Raw genomic sequence first — 16651 nt, 5'->3', positions numbered from 1 at the left:
TTATTAGCGCGCTCTTTCTGAGCAAATGGAATTTATTTAAATGTATAACAATTAGTACTGCATAAAATACTTTAGTATTTGACTTATTATTGAGCGTGAACAGTTTTTCGATGTCTACAAAGGGTTGTTGGGCAGCTGAATGCTGCACCACAGATGTCACACTTTTTATCCCTTATATTCAGATGAGCCTTCATATGATTCTTTAGCTGGGCTCTCTTGCGAAATGCTTTGTGGCATAAATCGCATGGAAATGGTCGCAGATCCAGATGTCGTCCATTGATATGATAGTCCAGCAAAAGTTTCAGTCTAAATGCCTTGCCACATAAATGGCACACAAACGGCTTCTCACCCGTATGAGTTCGAATGTGGACAGTCAGATCGGTTTTCACTGCAAACGTACTATCACAGTAATCACACTTGAGCATTTTTTCACAGTGCTGCCGCAATTTGTGCCGTTCCATGTCGAAAGCCTTCTCGAAGCGACGTGGACACTGTGAGCAGAGATACGGCAGCTCGCCCACATTGTGCATCTTGGCCATGTGCGATCGCAGAGAGTAATCAATATAGAATCGCTTGCCACACAATTCACAGGTGGCCACAAAATTCTCAATTTTGGGCGGCAGAAAGCTGCACAACTGCAAGTAATGCAACTCCGTTTTTGTGCAAGGACGCTGCAATCCTTTGGACTTGACACGACGCAGATTCATATAAGCCCATTTACGCAGTCTCATTACGGCCAAATGAACTTCCGTGTCGTTCACACGCATCTCCGGCGCCAGCATCTCCGACATCCTAATGTACGCTTGTGTGCGTGCCTCGACGCACTTAAAGTCCGGCAGAGAGCTGTCGTACAGCACCGGAAAGTTGGCATAAACATCAATAAAGGTGCTCGTCACTTCGTTAATGGTCTTGAAATTAAGCTAAACAATTTAAATATTTAAATAAATGTCTATCAATTGATCAATTCTAGTTGTCTTACCTGTATTACATCTGTTTTACACTTCTCGTCGTCACTTTGATTCGATTCATAGCTAGTTGAGAGGAAGCTACATCTATTAAAATAACGTGCCGGAGTTCCACTCAGTTTATTCTGTTCTGCACTTTTGGCAGCAGCCGAGTATTGATAAAATAACTGTCCTATGGATTTCTTCAGTTCCCTCTCCGTAAAGAGTACATTACACTTTTTATCCATCACTTCAGTTATTACATTGTAGGCTTCAGTTCTGGTTCTTTCATCGTCGAATTTTGGATGGTCGGGTTTCCACAAGCATGGATGCTTCTTGAATTCTTCGATAAAGTGTAAAACGCGTGGATTTCGCCGAATGAATGAAACTTTCAACTGCAGATGTGAAAACAATGTAAATCATAAAATGAAATCTAGTAAATCATATATAACAGTCGTACTTGGCGCTTTAAAATCAATGGATTAGTTCTACTACGCTTGGGTGGATATTCTTCGGGTTCGTCGTCCGAATCACTGGAACTGGGATCATTCTCATTGCCATAGTCATCATCTGAGCTATTGTCCTCTGGAAATGTGTGAAAATCATCAACATTCTCATTTATTAGATTTGATTCGGCTTCAGAATCATATGGCTCCTCTGCGGCATACAATATACCATCTATAGGGACATCTGAGGTGGGGAAAGCACTCGTTTCGTTCCCACCGGGTGACTGTGAAGCTATCTCGTTCCCACTGGGTAATTGTGAAGCAACCTCGTCTTCAGTGTACTCGCATTTCTGCTATTGAAAAAAAAACGAGTTATTGTGATTAAGAGAAAACATTGAATTAAATAAACTAGCTTACATCAAATTCGATATCGTCATCTAGCCAAATCTCGCATTCTTCATTTATGGCTTTGTTGTTGTCGATTTCTGCGTTAAACTCCTCTTGTTTCAGGGTGCAATTTTCACTTTTAACACTTCCTTCATCCGCCTCATCGAATGAATGGACATTTCTTATGTGCAACACGAATTCTTCCCAGTCCTTGAGATCAGCTTCAATTGAACAATATATACACTTCAAGTTGAACTCAGTGTAGTGGGCATTGGTTAATATGCTGCCGCATATCTCCATTATAGCGACTTAACTCACAGACAATTGAAATTCTTTATTTACGTCAATTTAACAACTGATTTAAGTCCAGCTGCTGGTTGTCAAGTATCGTAACTATCGCAGGCAACTATCGATAGCACTGCGATAACAGTGGCGCCCAATCTTTTATCGATGCTTTTTTGAAACGAGATTTAAAAGTTTTTCAAAACAATTAAGTTGCCAAAGTTTATTAAATATATAACATTTTAATCAATCAATTGCTCTGTAACTACTATATTTTCAGTCGGTATTTGTGCACTATTCCGTACAATGTTGTGCGTGCGTTTCATATGCGAGTTTAGACCGACAAACTGAGAGAATCTGGAATCACAAAGTTTACAAACAAATTTCTTAACTTCAGAGTGTATTTGCCGGTGTCTAATGAGCGAGTGGCAACTAGTGAATCCTTTACCACACGTTGAACATATCTTATCACGTATATTCAAATGACTTTTGATGTGATCGTCGAGATGGACCTTTCTAACAAAATCTTTTGGACACATGGTACACTTAAATGCTCTTATCTTGGTATGTATTGCGGTGACATGCATCTTCAATTGTGATCTCAACCTAAAGGCCTTGCCGCACAACTCACAAAGTATATTATTACCGGTATGAGTACGTATATGCAAACGTAGATCTGATTTTACAGCAAATGTTTTCTCGCAGTAATTGCATTTAAGTGTCTTTCCAATATGAGCCCGTTCCACATGCGTGGTCAGGCCAGGTCGTCCGACAAAGCTGCGATCACATAAGGAGCACTTGAAGGGCAGATCCCCAATATTATGAGCCTTGTACATATGTACTTGCAGCACGTGATCGGATAATATTTCCTGCTGGCAAATTTCGCAGTTCATCTTCTGTTTAAACATTTTGGGTGGTAAAAACTTGCATTCCTTAAAATAAAACTTTTCCGACTCATTGGCTGATTTTATATCATTCTTTGAGCGCCTATAATACCATTGACGAAGACTCTGTACAGCGAGGTAGATATCATCGCTGTTTATATCCCCATGATTCACTATAGTTTCGGCAGTCATTTGATCATATGCCTCTTTACGGACGATCATCTTTGAGAAATCCGTGTGCTTATTGTCGTAAAGTTCCGGAAATTTGGCATACAGGTGTATAAAGTCTGTGGTAAGCTTATTCCTTTTCGAAAAGTTCAACTGCAAAGTAAAAATGTTATAGAACAATTTCGAACAGTTTCTAAGTTAATTTAATTATAGCTTTAATAACATACCTGAATAAGTCCAGATTTAGAGCTATTCGTTTGATCTTTACTGACTTTTAAAAAGCTACAACTTGTATAGTGATTAAAAGCAACTGAATTCGGCTTTTGACTTCCGTTGACAACACGCTTCTCCAGATTATTATATTGGATGTGTAACTTCCTGATGGCCGTTTTAAGAGAACGTTCTGAGAACATAACGGATATCTTGGTTTCCAGCTCCGTTATGAGTTGATTATATGCCGCCTTACATGCAGTTGGATCTTTATACTTGCTGTATTCAGGATTCCAGAGACAAGGTTGATTCTTATACGACTCTATAAATTGCAATGTGCGCGGATCCCGTTGAAAGAACTTGGGATTAAACTAAGCAACAAGTTATTTTAGTAAATATAATACTCTTTCATAAAATACATACCTTAAATGCAGGCAAATTCGAAGATATCTCCTGATTGCCTTCCTCTTCTGATTGATCATTGGATTCAGTTTCAGCTGATTCGTTTTCGCTCAAACTTGTATCCGATAATGACGATGAGGCTCTGGAATGATCTGCTTCTGACGGTGCCTTAACTTGAGTTTCCACTTCTTCTTCATCAAGAGGAACATTCAACAAATCTTTAAGTTCAGTTTCGACTTCTTCTTCATCCAAAGGAACATCTAAGAATTCTTCTTTGATAGAGCTTTCATCGTCAGCAACTTCTACTGTTTCCAATATGCTCGCATTGTCCTTAATATTGAATGCATGCGAATTCCGAAAGTGTAACACAAATAAGGCCCATTGGTCGATCTCCATGTCAAATGTACAATATGAACATCGAATTAGGAAACTTTCGAGGTCTTGACCTCTGCTCATAATAAGTCCACAGGTTTCCATTTCTGTTTACATTTATTTAATTAAAATAATAAACAAACTTTACACAAAAGTGTTTGCAAAGGTTGTCTAAAGGTTGCCACCATGCAAAAATTTCTCGATCTGGCAGCTTGTACAATTTTAATAAAATTACAAATTTGGTTGCACCAAAAAACAAGCACCTAACTTTGCATTTTTTTTAACATTTAAGATAGATTTTTTTAATTTTTCAAAATTTTTGTAAAAATTTTTTTGATCTTTTTACATTGTTTTTAGAATTCAATTTATAACTTCTCTCCCCTTCGACTGACGAGCTTTAAACCTTGATTAAAATGCTTTTCTTGATTTTATCTAATTTCGAATTTAAATTTTCATTAAATTATTAAATTATTTCAAAGCTATTGCATTTTGAAATTTGAATCAACCTAAATTTAAATTTTCTATGTATATCGATATGTATCAACAGTTTCAATTGCTCTATTATCGAAGCTCTGCTTGGAACACACGTCTGCCAACTTACAAAAAAATATAATTAAGTAAAGTTGGCAACACTGATAGTATTTGTTTATCTGTCAACCAGCCGGACGGTGTTTTAATTCTTGTCATGCTTAAGGACACGCAATGGCAATGGAGGAGCATAAAAGTCGCCTTGTATACACTTTCTATATGCTAACATTGTTCCTGTGCGGCGCCGTGCTGTTTCTCATTGGCTTCTTTCCCGCCTCCTACTCCGTTGCAGAGCAAGAGAATAGTGTGCCCATTGACCGTCCAACAACACTGCACGGTGAAAAGTATGTTGTTTATCAGTAGTTATAAGTTATGAGTGTAGGTGCCACATATGCTTACAGTATTATTTAACATTTTCAGCTTGGTACCACCGCCAGCCAGCTATAACTCGTTCATTCTGTTCCTGATCGATGCCCTGCGCGATGACTTCCCCAATGAGTCCAGCATGCCGGTTGCCTATGACAAGGCTTGTATGAAGCTCAGCCTGCACGTGGATATTCCGACGGTGACAATGCCACGGCTGAAGAGCATTACCACTGGCACACTATCCAACTTTATAGACATTGCACTCAATGTGGGACACACCGAGCAGGTGGAGGATTCCCTGTTGCATCGCCTAAAGCAGCGCAATGCCGTTGTGTCCCTTGCCGGTGACCACACCTGGGTGCACCTCTTTCCTACGGAGTTTACACGAACAGCCGCAAACAATGATTCGTTTTATGTGAATGACTTTTATGAGGGCGACAAAAACGTGACTAATGCGTTGGAATCGGAGCTGGAGAAGAAAGACTGGAAACTACTTATACTACACTATCTGGGCTTGGATCACATTGGTCATGTGGAAGGCCATGCCAGTCCAAAAGTGAATCACAAACTAAAGGAAATGGACAATGCAGTGAAAAAGATACTGGATCACAAGGTAAGTAAATCAAATGATATGTTAAATTTAGAATTTAACTGAATTTAAGTTACAGAATATGGACAACTATTTGTTAATGTTGACGGGCGATCATGGCATGGCTGATGGCGGCGGACACGGCGGCAACACGGCCGCAGAGACCACTGTTCCACTTTATTTGTACTCCAACAACTGCAGCAAGTACACGTAAGCTGCTATAGATTAAAACATATTAGATACTCTATTTAATTTACTTATTTTTTAGTACTAGCACCAAGAGATACAATCAAATTGATCTGACGCCCACGTTGGCGTTGCTGCTGTCCGTGGAGATACCCACAATGTCCATTGGCTGCCTGATACCGGAAATGCTGCAGTCCTTATCGCTGGAGCAGCAGATGTACGCCTATTTCTATAATGCCCATCATCTGCTCAACAAGGCGAGAGTCAAATTTGGACATGAAAATGTCCGGCGTAGTGGTAAGTTCGTTTTTGATATTGTATTGCTGTTTATAACTTGATTATATCCGCAGATTACTATGTTTGGTATACGAATGCAACGTTGCTGCACAAGGAGCTGTTGCAACCACTGCGCAGTGGGAATGCCAACAGCGTCAGCAAAGTCCACTATGAGAATGCCAAGCTCAATTATCTACGGGTGGCACGTGAGATATCCGGACAACTATCGGAGTCGCTGGTCAAATTCGATTACGGTTTAATAGCCGTCGGATTGGCGCTCACAACAGCGGTTTGTTTGGACAATAATCTTTATTATATAATCTTTATCTTTCCTAGTTTTGTATGTAATTAATGTGTTTCCCCTTTTTATTACAGACTTCATTACACATTGTGCTCAGCGTTTTGTTTCTGGACACTGCAACGGATCAACTGCAGCTGGACAAAATGAAAGTGGGTCAGTTGCTGCTCTCACTGGTTGTGGGAATTATACTGAACATTGTGGGTCATATGCTGGATCAATTAATGACCAGCTCAATGCTGCAGAGCCTGCTCTTGGTGTTGCCCATAGTTGCCTCTGTTTACCTGTCCATGGATGTGGCTCAAGCGTTGATCAAGATTGCACTGCCGCCTCTCTATTCACGTCGCTTGAAGTTATCCATACCGCTGCCGTTGTCACTGCTGGCATGCTTAGCCATACGCACCTTCTCCCTGGGCTCCTCGTCGTTCATTGAGTTTGAATACAAGACATGGTACTATCTGGGAAATTCGCTTATACTGCTGATCGCACTCAAGACACTACGTCGCCGCATTACCAAGGCGAATGTGGAGCTGGATGGACGACATTTGCACAAGATTGCCTCGGCTTGTCTGTGGCAACAGCGCAAGATCTTTGTGGTGCTCATCCTGCTCACACTCATGCGATATCTGCACAGATTGACGAGCATTAAGAGCACCCTGATGCTGTTCGCATTGCTGCTGTTCTGGGCACGTCTTCGCAAGTTCACGGATACACCGCAGGCCATCTTCAACGGCATCGCCTTTCTGCTGGTCTATAGTTTTCGCGGTCTCAACGGACAGGTGCAATTCTTTGTGCTGCCTCAGTATTTGGCGTGAGTTCTATTAACTATACGAGTTTAATATGGTTTCCTATGTTAACTTGATCTCTTCCTGCAGTGCGCGCTTTGTGCTGCCTGTCCTGGTGCTTTTCTGGTGCTGCCTGGCGCTTGTTTTCGTCCTTGGCTACCGCCAAGCTTTGCCACAGCAGCAGCACAGTGGCGGACACAGTTTGCTGGATGCTCCCAGGCCAAGCAGCAATCTGCTGAAGCTGCTGCAAACCAATTTGACCTGCTCCCTGATGCTGGTGGCACTGCTGTACAAGGTGCAGAACATTGTGCTGCTGCCCACGCTGCTCATAACGCTGGACGAGACCTATAAGCTATGCGAAGCTTACGGCACCACTGCTCGAAAGTTCTCGGTGCGCTTGGTGCATGTCTATAAGATCATCATGACCATATTTGTGGCTAGAATGTTTTACTTCTATCAGGGCAACTCGAACAGTTTGTCCACCATTGATCTGACACCCGGATACATTGGCCAGACCAGCTATAATCCGCTGCTTGTTGGCTTCTTTGTCACAATGAATACCTACAGCGCCGAGATACATTCCTTTCTCTATCTAATTGTGCACACGCTGCGTGCGGATCTGCGCAATGTGGGCATTCTCCAGTTGCTGCCGTCCTATGCCAAGGCAGCGGACTCGTTGGTGGCACCGTTGTATGCTGCTCTGGTCATGCTGCCGGCGGCATTCTATCTCTGTCTGATGGTTGGCTTTCGTTATCATTTGTTCATCTACTCCGTCTTCTCACCCAAAGTGCTGTACGATTGTTATACTGTTTTGGTCTTTTACTTGGTATTTCTAACAACGAGTTTGTACTTTAAATTGTTTAAACAAGACGCTTAAATATTAATGTAATTTAAAAGCTTTAAAACTTAATTCCATATTGTATCAATTTCCCTCCACGCGTAGTGCATAATGTATGTCATCGGCGCTAACGTTGAGCAGTATCTTTTGATAGAGATCATTGCGTGAATGCTCGCAGATGATGAGTCTCTCGGCGCCCAGCTTGGAGCAGATGTGCAGAGCACGTCCAGGCGCTGGCAGAGACACGCCCATAAAGGCGGCAATGGACTCCACCTGCATATAGACGCCCAGAAAGGTTGTCTCCTCGACGCCAGTGCGTGTCACCTCGGCGGCAACGGCCTGCAAGAAGATCTGCTCCAGACGCGAACAATTCTTGATGGCCTGCACCTTGGCACTGGCTATCATCTCGGCCAGCGCCTGCTGCACATGCAGCATGTTGACGCACTTGGCTGCAGGCTGATCCTCGACAGTGTCGGCGATTTCCGTGGCACGCCGACAGATGTCGAGAGCACGTCGCGCATCTCCGGATACGGCGGCCACTTTGCGTGCCACCAGCTGCACTGCCTCGCCCTTGAACGCCTCGGAGCCGGCCAAGCGGGCGGTGACAATCTCCTGGAGCTGCTTGTGCGTGTACGGCTGGAAAGTGAGGCGTGTCAGGCCCAGACGAGATGTAACCTTGCCTGAAAGATCATGGTGATTAGTTTGGAAAGCTTAGACGACTCCAGCGATTCACTTACCCATCAGCAGACGCTCCGGCAAGTCCATGGTGTTTGCTATGGTGATCACCACCAAACGTGCCGCCGATTTGGTTGGCCAATCTAGTAAATTATAAACGACATCCTGTCGCCGGTTGCACAGTATGTCCAGCTCATCCACGAGCAGCACGGTGGTCACACGACGCAGAGCCGGCGTGGTGAAGCGCTTCTCCAGCAGGGAGTGAGCGTGCTCCCAGGATACGGTTTTGCCCGTCAACTGCTTGTAGATTTGCACATACGCCTGACGTGGTTCCGTCAAACGCATGCCATTGATCTCCAAAAAATCAAAGGCGGGCAACTTATCCGCCGTAACCAGACGCTGCAGGCTGCGAATGACGCCGGTGACGGTGGCGGTTTTGCCCGTGCCCGGCACGCCGGACACATACATGCAACCGCCGCACTGATCCTGAATTTTACCCTCCAGAAAGCTGTAAATGTTGTCAAACTCCTTTTCGCGACACGGCAGACTCTTGGGCACCACGGAGACATGGAGTTGTTCCCGTGCCAGCTGCAGCTGGGACTTGGCTCTGTCATCCAGGGGCTGATGACGCTGCTCCAGGCTGGGACTCAGTTCGCCGGCACGTATTTTCTTGAGTTTCTGCGAAGGTGTCAGTGGAGCAGCTTCGTCCTTCAGCTTGGAGGCCGTGGCAACTTTGGTTCCCGTGCTGCTCATGCGACGTGGACGCGTTGGCGTCTTTTGGCTGGACTTCTTTGGTGTGTATTCCGGATCTGGATTCACTGGATCCGCAAGCTTGGAACGATTACGCTTCGGTGTCGATATAATCTCATTGTTATCGAAGATGCGCTGCTCCACAATATTGGACAGCTGTATGCTGCGTCTGGGCGTGCCATCAGCTACAAGAGATTAGGATTAGTAGACACATGTGATTATTAAATCTGGGACAGTAAAATAAAGATTATTTTGTTAATTTCAATTGAAAAATCATTATATTGTTTTTGCTCATAAGTAATGATTATTTCTGAGTTTTATTTTTTTTTTTGCTTAAAAATAATGATTATTTTTTGAGATTTATTTTTTTGCTCAATTGCAATCATAAGTAAAATAATAAATATCAAAAATAATGATTATTTTTTGAGTTTTTTAGTAAAACTAATAATGATTACAGTTCCTGATACCTAATCTAATATTTATACTATTGCTAATACCATGACTAACATCTATTGATCTGATTGGCTTTTTCCCAATCCATAATTTCAAAAATATTTTCATAATTTTGACACTAATTTAATCAATAAATAAAACATTTCACTTAATTTAAGGGATTGACTTACCCAAGCGTGTGGTGGCTGACTTTAGGATGCTCTTGCGGCGTGTGGAAGGCGTCAATTCCTGGCCAGCAGATTCTAGCAGCTCTTTGGATTTCTTGGTGGGCGTATGATATATGTCGCCAGTGCTGACGCCGAGTCTCTTGCGGCTCTGCGACGTCCTGGTGTCCAAGGGATCCCGCTCGTCATCTATGGACACCAGTCGTGCAGATTTTCGACGCTCCGAGAGGCGCAACTTGATTTTCATGTCATTGGAAGGCGTCTTGGGATCGGGAGTTTGCTGGACAATCGAGTAGTTTAAGCAATCTGAATCGGCGGTGGTGTCTGCTCCCTTGTCCAGGCTGAGATTAAGATTGCGGCGTGCTGCCGATGCACGTGACTTTGGTGTGGACACTTTGGCATTCTTTTCAGTGAGTGGTGAGGCCATTAGATAGTTGGCATTGATCTCCGCCGGATCGTCATTGTTTGTGGCTGCTGTCAGACTGCTCTTCTTCTTCTCCGATAGCCGCACCACACTGCAGCCACCCACAATCTTGATGGGCGACACTTTGTTCTCGCAATTGAAGTAGTTGACATCCACAAACTCAGGCGGAGCATTGCCGGCAGCTGTGGTGGACAGGCGTCGGCGTGAGATCGATTTACGTGCCGATGTCGATGTGGTGCCTCCATCTCGACCAGACCTTGGTTTATCATCCAGCTGAATCTCGAGTGGAATGAGGCGATAGGATTGTTTCACCTTTACAAACTTGTAACGAGTCACAAACATGGGACAGTTGGGTTTAGCTTTGGCGCGTTGGAACAGCTGCTCGGCACTGGACTGGGAACTGCCCTCGATGACCAGACACTTGCGGAATATCGAGCCCAGGGCTACGTCGTTGTCGTAGGGACGATGCTCCTCAATGATTTCCCTGTCAAAGTCAATGTTTAAGTCGTCCACATCAAAGTTCTTATGCGGTATGGCCTGAGGACGGGAATACCACTGGACAATAGCACGGCAGGATTCCTTGTGGCTCATCTCCCGCAGCTCATAGAGATGCAGTATTTTGGCGATATCACAACCCTCCACAGTGTCCGGCTCAGCTGCGTCCGCATTGGCCACCAGTATGTAGTCGCCAATTGTCAGTGTCAGCGGTCCGTACACACACTTTTTGTAGTAGTAAACGTTTTTGTGTTCCAGACTTTTAACAAATGTGTTCGGCTTGTGGCTGCCGATCCAAATGACCTGCTGCTGACCAGCACATATTTCATTTTCGTTATTAACCATCACGGTATAGTCAAGTAGTCAAGCAAATATTCTCAGTCAGCAGTTGGAGAAATGGGTTGTGTTCCACTTTTGTCTCTCTTTTTTTACTCAATTCAACTCAACTCAATAAATACAACAAACACTACACAATCAGCAATCAGCTTGCCGCGCTGAGCAGCAATTTTGGCGCAAAAAATGCAATCGAACGATCATTACAACTATCGATTCTTAATTGCGATGTTGCGATGAATTTAATGCAGCCCTAAGATAGTGCTGCCAATTTATCCTTTTTCAAACAGATGTGTTCTCTTCAAAAATGGTACAATAGTAACAAAACTGGTACATATTTCATTATTGGTACAAAACTATGCGAGCTCCCAGCGACTGACCTTCCTCAGCTGCAGCTCGAGATAGAAAGGAACTATAGCTAAAAACGACGTTGTGCCAAACAAATGTGTTCTCTTCAAAAATGGTACAATAGTAACAAAACTGGTACATTTTTCATTATTGGTACAAAACCGAGATAGAAAGGAACTACAGCTAAAATCAATGTTATGCCACATATCGTCAGCAATTGGAATTTTAAGTATAATCAAATTTAAATCTTTTACCAAAACTTGAATTAAAAGACAGTTGAGAGCGAAGAGCGGAGAGAGAACAAATTGTGGGCGTCAGAAATGCTTGTACATTAGTATTGATACATATATGCATATGCTTTTATTTATGACTTTAAGTAGTTGTAGTTAGTTATAATGTATTTTTGGGTACGTAATGAGTACAAATATCAAGCAAATCGAATCAAACATTTTGCATTGCATGCATAACAAATTTCATTTTCTTTTCTTTTTTGTTTTTATATATAATATAATAACATTTATTTTGAACATTTTTCTTCGCTTCTATTTAATGGCTTGTGAATTTTGTTCACTCCAATAAAAAATCAGGTTAAGTTCTAAGTACGCAAAATAAAGTCATTAAACTGTGTGATGCTTAAATTAAAAATTAATCACAATTCATACGTATACAAAAAATACATACATAATACTAAAGATGCTTAATAATTACAAAATTAAGGAAATTAAATCACTGGTCAAATCGATGACCAAAACTCAAAGTTCAAAAAGTAACGTCTACTGCAAATATTAAGCACATAAATGTTACATATTTTGAAGGGAGCAGGAAGGGTTTAACTATTGTGGTTCCCGTAGGAGTGATCCTGATCCTGATCCGCTGATCCGCTTCAATAGAGGAAGGGAGCCAAGTGTTTTGTGTGTAGGTTCTCTTGAGTAAAAACTAACAGATATACATATATCTATATTTAAGATGAGTTAATGCTTTGATAGAGATGCTTGCTTGCATAATTCGATCTATTCAATTTCGTGGAAGCGTAGAATGGCGCGTCCGGGAATCTCGGAATTGCACAGCTTCTGTATGACTTCGGCGGCCTGTTCGCACGGAAATACCGAATACGGCGGTGGCTCAATCTTTTTATCAGCCACCAATTGCACCAATTCGGCCAACTGCTCGGGTGTGCCATTTGAAATTGGTATGATCTCCTGCTGATACTCATTGGAGAGTCGTGAGAATTTTGGCAGCAGTTTTTCGGCAACCTCCTCGCTGATCAGGACCACACCGCCCTTGGAGAGACAGTGCATGGAACGATGCAGACTTCTGGATGTTGTGCCAAAATCAATGACCACATCAACGGCTCCTCCACACACATCCTTGGTGCGCTCAATGAGCTGTGGCTCATATAGACACTCGTTCCATTGCACAACGCTGACACTGCAAGCAGGAGAGAAATAAGTTTGGATTGAAAATCAATTTAACATTTACAAATTTACTTTTTGATCTCTGTAGCTAGACGGAATCCCTCATCCCGGAGGCTGGCCACTGTAATATCAACATTATGCGCACCAGTCGATGCGAAGTGATAGGATGCAGTTCGTACTGCCCAAAGGGCCAATCCTCCAGTGCCTACTATCAGAATCTTGCATTTCTTATTGGGATCTGTGGCCGCACGTTGACTGAGGATCTCCGTCACCACCGACTGTGCCTTAAAGACGGCATTCATGGCCAGCAAGGCGCCAGTTGGCAACATTGCGGCCTCCTCCATGGGTAGAGTATCTGGTATCGGTACGATATGCTTTAGATCCGGCACCACCAGCAGCTCTGCATAACCGGCAGGAGTCTCATCGAATGGATATACAATGACACGCTGTCCAATATGTAGGCCACAGTTGTTGGCCTCTGTGATCTCCGAACCCAATGATTCAATTACGCCGGCCACTTCGAAGCCCGGAAAGAATGAACCCTCCCGGATGCCCTGATGAGCGGGCGATGACATCGACGTCACCGACGGACAGTAGTCACTCAATTCGGATGACACTGACGACACGCTGGTTATCGAATTGGAGCGATCCCTACGACGATAACAGGCACCAGCGCACACAATCTTGATGCGGGCGCCATGTGCCGGTGTATCCTCAATGGGCACAAAGAAGTTAAAAACACAGTTCTTTACACCCGGTCCGGGTGATTCAATTGACACCTGTCGGCACAGCTTATTCATGTTGTATGCACTGTTTGTATGCTCGGGATCGGTCGGGGGCAAAGCAGATGCCAAGGATAATGTTTTAAGCGACAAAGAGGAGGTATCTGATGTTCCGCTGCAAGAGATACATAATAAGAAAAATCCTTTTAGATATGTACATAAATATTTATTTTCTTATTTTCAAATAAAAACTAAGAAATAACTGAAAAACCTCTTCAAATTTTGTTGAATGTTTTGCTTCCAAAAATCTTATTGAAAAAATAAATTATTTTCTCTTATACATATATTATCCTACCAAATATTTTAATGACTTTTTCAAGATAATGACCTACCATAAGAAAATTATTTCTTGTTATTATAGTTAGAAATAGAAAAAGGTTTGAAAACCTATTAAAATTTTGTTTTGCTCCCAAAAATTTTATTGACAAAATAAATTATTTTATCTTATATATTATCCTATAAAATTTTTAAATGTCTTTTTCAAGATAATGACCTACCCCATAAGATACTTATTTTTTATTATAGCTAAAACAAATTCTAATTTGTTAAATAACTGACAAATAAAATTCAATGTAAATATTTTGCTTTTATCAAAAAGTTTTGTTAATATAGTAAAATTAGCAATAATTACAAATATTATCTATTGTTTGTTTAGCTTCAGGCGAGTGTGTAAGCAATTTATCATTTACATGCCTCGATTTGGACCAAGGTCATATTTCGATTTGCTTTGAAATCTCATTTGTTGTTTATTACAAAGCAACAACAATTTAGGGAGACCACATGCGCACATCATGACTTTTAATGTTAACAACTTCCTATGTAATTATTTATTAAGATTTACAAAGACAGCAATAATAACAAGAATTACAATAAATAAATTTATTTTCAAGTGAATATTATTGTACTTTGTTAAGATACGAGTAGGTACGAGTATTGAGCTTAAATATCTGAAAGGTCAAGTGGACATATAAATATGCAATAGAGTTGAATTTATTTACAAGATAATTTCATTATGTTTTATTTATTTATTGTCGTGTCCACTTTTTTAATTGTCTGAATTATTTAAGTGCTTTGTTCCATGGCCTTCGGTTTAGCACCTGTTGGAACTGTTCTCCCATCGGGGAATTATCAATCGATAAAAGTAGTAGTGTATTGAAAAGGAAGCTGAATGGCTTTATCATTATTTTTATATGGCTGCCATAAAAATCTAAATAGGTCTTTACCTTATTGGACCTATCAGATTGTGCTGTTGACTGCAAATATCGACCGGCATTTTTAATTATTTGTTTCTCTTGATTTCACTTTTATGTAATAAAGTTAATTAAACATGAAGCACATTTAAGCTTTATTGATATGTCAACAATTACTGGGTAAGTTTTTTTAAACACTTTCACTGTTTCTTTTACAGTGCGCAAGAGATTTTTCTTTATGATTTGTTGCCACTCTTTCCAGTACTGAACTTGTCGAGCGCACTTCCAAAGAACAACTGAAATTTTCCTGAGACGACGCGCGCTCTAAAAAGCTAAATAAACCGGCAGCAGCGACGGCGACGGCGTCAACAGTAATGGAATGATGGAATTGAAAAAAACAAAGCTGCACATATACACATACACTTGCAGAAAATACAAATACAGTCATGTACATGCACAGAGTGCATGCACTGAGCGTGCCCGTTAAGATTCTTCGAGAATATATCTTCCAGATATATCGATACATACTGTGTGTGCGTTTCTAAATTTTTTATTAAAATTCACAGGAAAAAAAGGACTACGTTACATACATACATATGCGTGTTACTGCATATTTTTAGCTGAAATCAGCTGATTTACTTAAAAACTAAAAACTTTTTGTCAGTGTACAGCAAGCAGTCTGTTGGTTTTTATCTTTTGTTTTGATTCGTGTGTACATACATACGTAGATACATATCCATACAGTTAGTCAGGTAATTGTTTTGACTAAGTAAAAAAAACATGGGAATGTATGAATATTGATTTTTAATTTTTTTTTTACGTAAGAATTATAATAAAATAAGAAAAATTAATTTTAAAAAAACAGAAACGTTGCTTTGTTTTGCATAAAATATGTGCATCTTTTATTTTGTCAAAAAAGCTACTTCACTAACTATATGTAGCTATGTCGCAAATCAAATTAACAATTTGAAATAAAAAAACCAGGCAACGCGTAAAAACAATAAGTAAAAAAAAAAAAACAAAAATAAACAATAATATTTATTTAGATATGTACATTTCTAAATTTGTTTGGGGTAGACGAAAGTGTTGTTGGTCAAACTGCGATGCGTTGTCAAGTAGCACAGATGTTTGTATTTATTAATAAAATTGTTCTAGTAAATGTGTAAATATTTATGAACGTTTGAATATGTACATCCATATGTATGTAAGAGATTCTCTATCTGAAACGCTGAATTAGTCACGTTCTCAATCTCTGCGTGTGGCATAACTTATAATATAATATAGTATATATAAGATCTATTGAGGTCTAACACTTTAATTATTGATAAGCTTTATTTACAATGGAAATTTGTTGTTTACTTCAAATAGAAACAAATTAAATGCACATAAAGTAACGAACAACTGTGTGCACACATACATGCATATAAAAATGCATACATACAGACATGTGTGTACGCTTTTTGTTTGCTAACCGGGCGAGAGATGTTTGAATGGAAAATGAGGGTCAAACACAAATGCAAACACAACCACAACAATAACAAAAACAACAACAACAAGAAACATGTGTGTGCTGCGTGATTATCACGCACTCGCCGCGTGCAAATTCGGTTTGTATGTACTCCATCAGCCGGCGCTGCTCTCTTTTTTCTAACTCTCTCCTT

At 41.0% G+C, this 16651-nt stretch overlaps 5 protein-coding genes across 7 annotated transcripts; 1 reads left to right on the top strand and 4 right to left on the bottom strand.

The window, feature by feature from the left end:
* Positions 1-2143, bottom strand: LOC117785231 (transcriptional repressor CTCFL). Of its 3 annotated transcripts, XM_034623154.1 has the most exons (5): positions 1808-2143; positions 1620-1743; positions 1405-1529; positions 980-1339; positions 1-920 (listed from the first exon to the last, which is right to left on the bottom strand). In XM_034623154.1, exons 1-5 carry the CDS (start codon positions 2075-2077, stop codon positions 87-89), a joined length of 1713 nt encoding a protein of 570 aa, XP_034479045.1. In that variant the 5' UTR covers positions 2078-2143; the 3' UTR covers positions 1-86. The 3 variants fall into 3 exon arrangements, with proteins under 3 accessions (XP_034479045.1, XP_034479043.1, XP_034479044.1); XM_034623152.1 differs by having other exon boundaries at positions 1405-1743; positions 1808-2142; XM_034623153.1 differs by having other exon boundaries at positions 1405-1740; positions 1808-2142.
* A 121-nt stretch (positions 2144-2264) lies between these two features.
* LOC117785232 (zinc finger protein 510) lies at positions 2265-4264 on the bottom strand. The gene is made up of 3 exons (XM_034623155.1): positions 3745-4264; positions 3339-3692; positions 2265-3264 (listed from the first exon to the last, which is right to left on the bottom strand). Exons 1-3 carry the CDS (start codon positions 4198-4200, stop codon positions 2302-2304), a joined length of 1773 nt encoding a protein of 590 aa, XP_034479046.1. The 5' UTR covers positions 4201-4264; the 3' UTR covers positions 2265-2301.
* A 482-nt stretch (positions 4265-4746) lies between these two features.
* On the top strand, positions 4747-8033 carry LOC117784185 (GPI ethanolamine phosphate transferase 2). The gene is made up of 7 exons (XM_034621847.1): positions 4747-4967; positions 5044-5602; positions 5658-5788; positions 5847-6061; positions 6115-6329; positions 6416-7149; positions 7214-8033. Exons 1-7 carry the CDS (start codon positions 4798-4800, stop codon positions 7998-8000), a joined length of 2811 nt encoding a protein of 936 aa, XP_034477738.1. The 5' UTR covers positions 4747-4797; the 3' UTR covers positions 8001-8033.
* On the bottom strand, positions 7930-11500 carry LOC117784186 (origin recognition complex subunit 1). Its single transcript, XM_034621848.1, has 3 exons — positions 10010-11500; positions 8699-9571; positions 7930-8641 (listed from the first exon to the last, which is right to left on the bottom strand). The coding sequence occupies exons 1-3, from the start codon at positions 11265-11267 to the stop codon at positions 8046-8048; spliced, it is 2727 nt and encodes a 908-aa protein (XP_034477739.1). The 5' UTR covers positions 11268-11500; the 3' UTR covers positions 7930-8045.
* Positions 11501-11934: 434 nt separating this feature from the next.
* LOC117784020 (quinone oxidoreductase) lies at positions 11935-15328 on the bottom strand. The gene is made up of 3 exons (XM_034621616.1): positions 15024-15328; positions 13091-13915; positions 11935-13031 (listed from the first exon to the last, which is right to left on the bottom strand). Exons 1-3 carry the CDS (start codon positions 15071-15073, stop codon positions 12614-12616), a joined length of 1293 nt encoding a protein of 430 aa, XP_034477507.1. The 5' UTR covers positions 15074-15328; the 3' UTR covers positions 11935-12613.
* Positions 15329-16651: the final 1323 nt, after the last annotated feature.

Source organism: Drosophila innubila (assembly GCF_004354385.1).
Source record: "Drosophila innubila isolate TH190305 chromosome 2R unlocalized genomic scaffold, UK_Dinn_1.0 1_C_2R, whole genome shotgun sequence".
NCBI lineage: Eukaryota > Metazoa > Arthropoda > Insecta > Diptera > Drosophilidae > Drosophila > Drosophila innubila.
This window is presented reverse-complemented; position numbering and strand designations above follow the sequence as displayed.

Coding starts and splice junctions, on each gene's coding strand:
- LOC117784186 (XM_034621848.1), bottom strand. CDS start 11,267: ATGGTTAATAACGAAAATGAAATATGTGCTGGTCAGCAGCAGGTCATT. Junction 9,572..10,009: donor GTCAGCCACCACACGCTTGG/GTAAGTCAATCC, acceptor AATCTCTTGTAG/CTGATGGCACGCCCAGACGC. Junction 8,642..8,698: donor GCCGGAGCGTCTGCTGATGG/GTAAGTGAATCG, acceptor ATGATCTTTCAG/GCAAGGTTACATCTCGTCTG.
- LOC117784020 (XM_034621616.1), bottom strand. CDS start 15,073: ATGCCGGTCGATATTTGCAGTCAACAGCACAATCTGATAGGTCCAATA. Junction 13,916..15,023: donor AATCTGATAGGTCCAATAAG/GTAAAGACCTAT, acceptor TATCTCTTGCAG/CGGAACATCAGATACCTCCT. Junction 13,032..13,090: donor CTAGCTACAGAGATCAAAAA/GTAAATTTGTAA, acceptor TCCTGCTTGCAG/TGTCAGCGTTGTGCAATGGA.
- LOC117784185 (XM_034621847.1), top strand. CDS start 4,798: ATGGCAATGGAGGAGCATAAAAGTCGCCTTGTATACACTTTCTATATG. Junction 5,789..5,846: donor AACAACTGCAGCAAGTACAC/GTAAGCTGCTAT, acceptor CTTATTTTTTAG/TACTAGCACCAAGAGATACA. Junction 6,062..6,114: donor TGAAAATGTCCGGCGTAGTG/GTAAGTTCGTTT, acceptor TTATATCCGCAG/ATTACTATGTTTGGTATACG.
- LOC117785231 (XM_034623152.1), bottom strand. CDS start 2,077: ATGGAGATATGCGGCAGCATATTAACCAATGCCCACTACACTGAGTTC. Junction 1,744..1,807: donor ATGACGATATCGAATTTGAT/GTAAGCTAGTTT, acceptor TTTTTTCAATAG/CAGAAATGCGAGTACACTGA. Junction 921..979: donor GTAAAACAGATGTAATACAG/GTAAGACAACTA, acceptor TAAATTGTTTAG/CTTAATTTCAAGACCATTAA.
- LOC117785232 (XM_034623155.1), bottom strand. CDS start 4,200: ATGGAAACCTGTGGACTTATTATGAGCAGAGGTCAAGACCTCGAAAGT. Junction 3,693..3,744: donor CGAATTTGCCTGCATTTAAG/GTATGTATTTTA, acceptor CTTGTTGCTTAG/TTTAATCCCAAGTTCTTTCA. Junction 3,265..3,338: donor CTAAATCTGGACTTATTCAG/GTATGTTATTAA, acceptor TTTACTTTGCAG/TTGAACTTTTCGAAAAGGAA.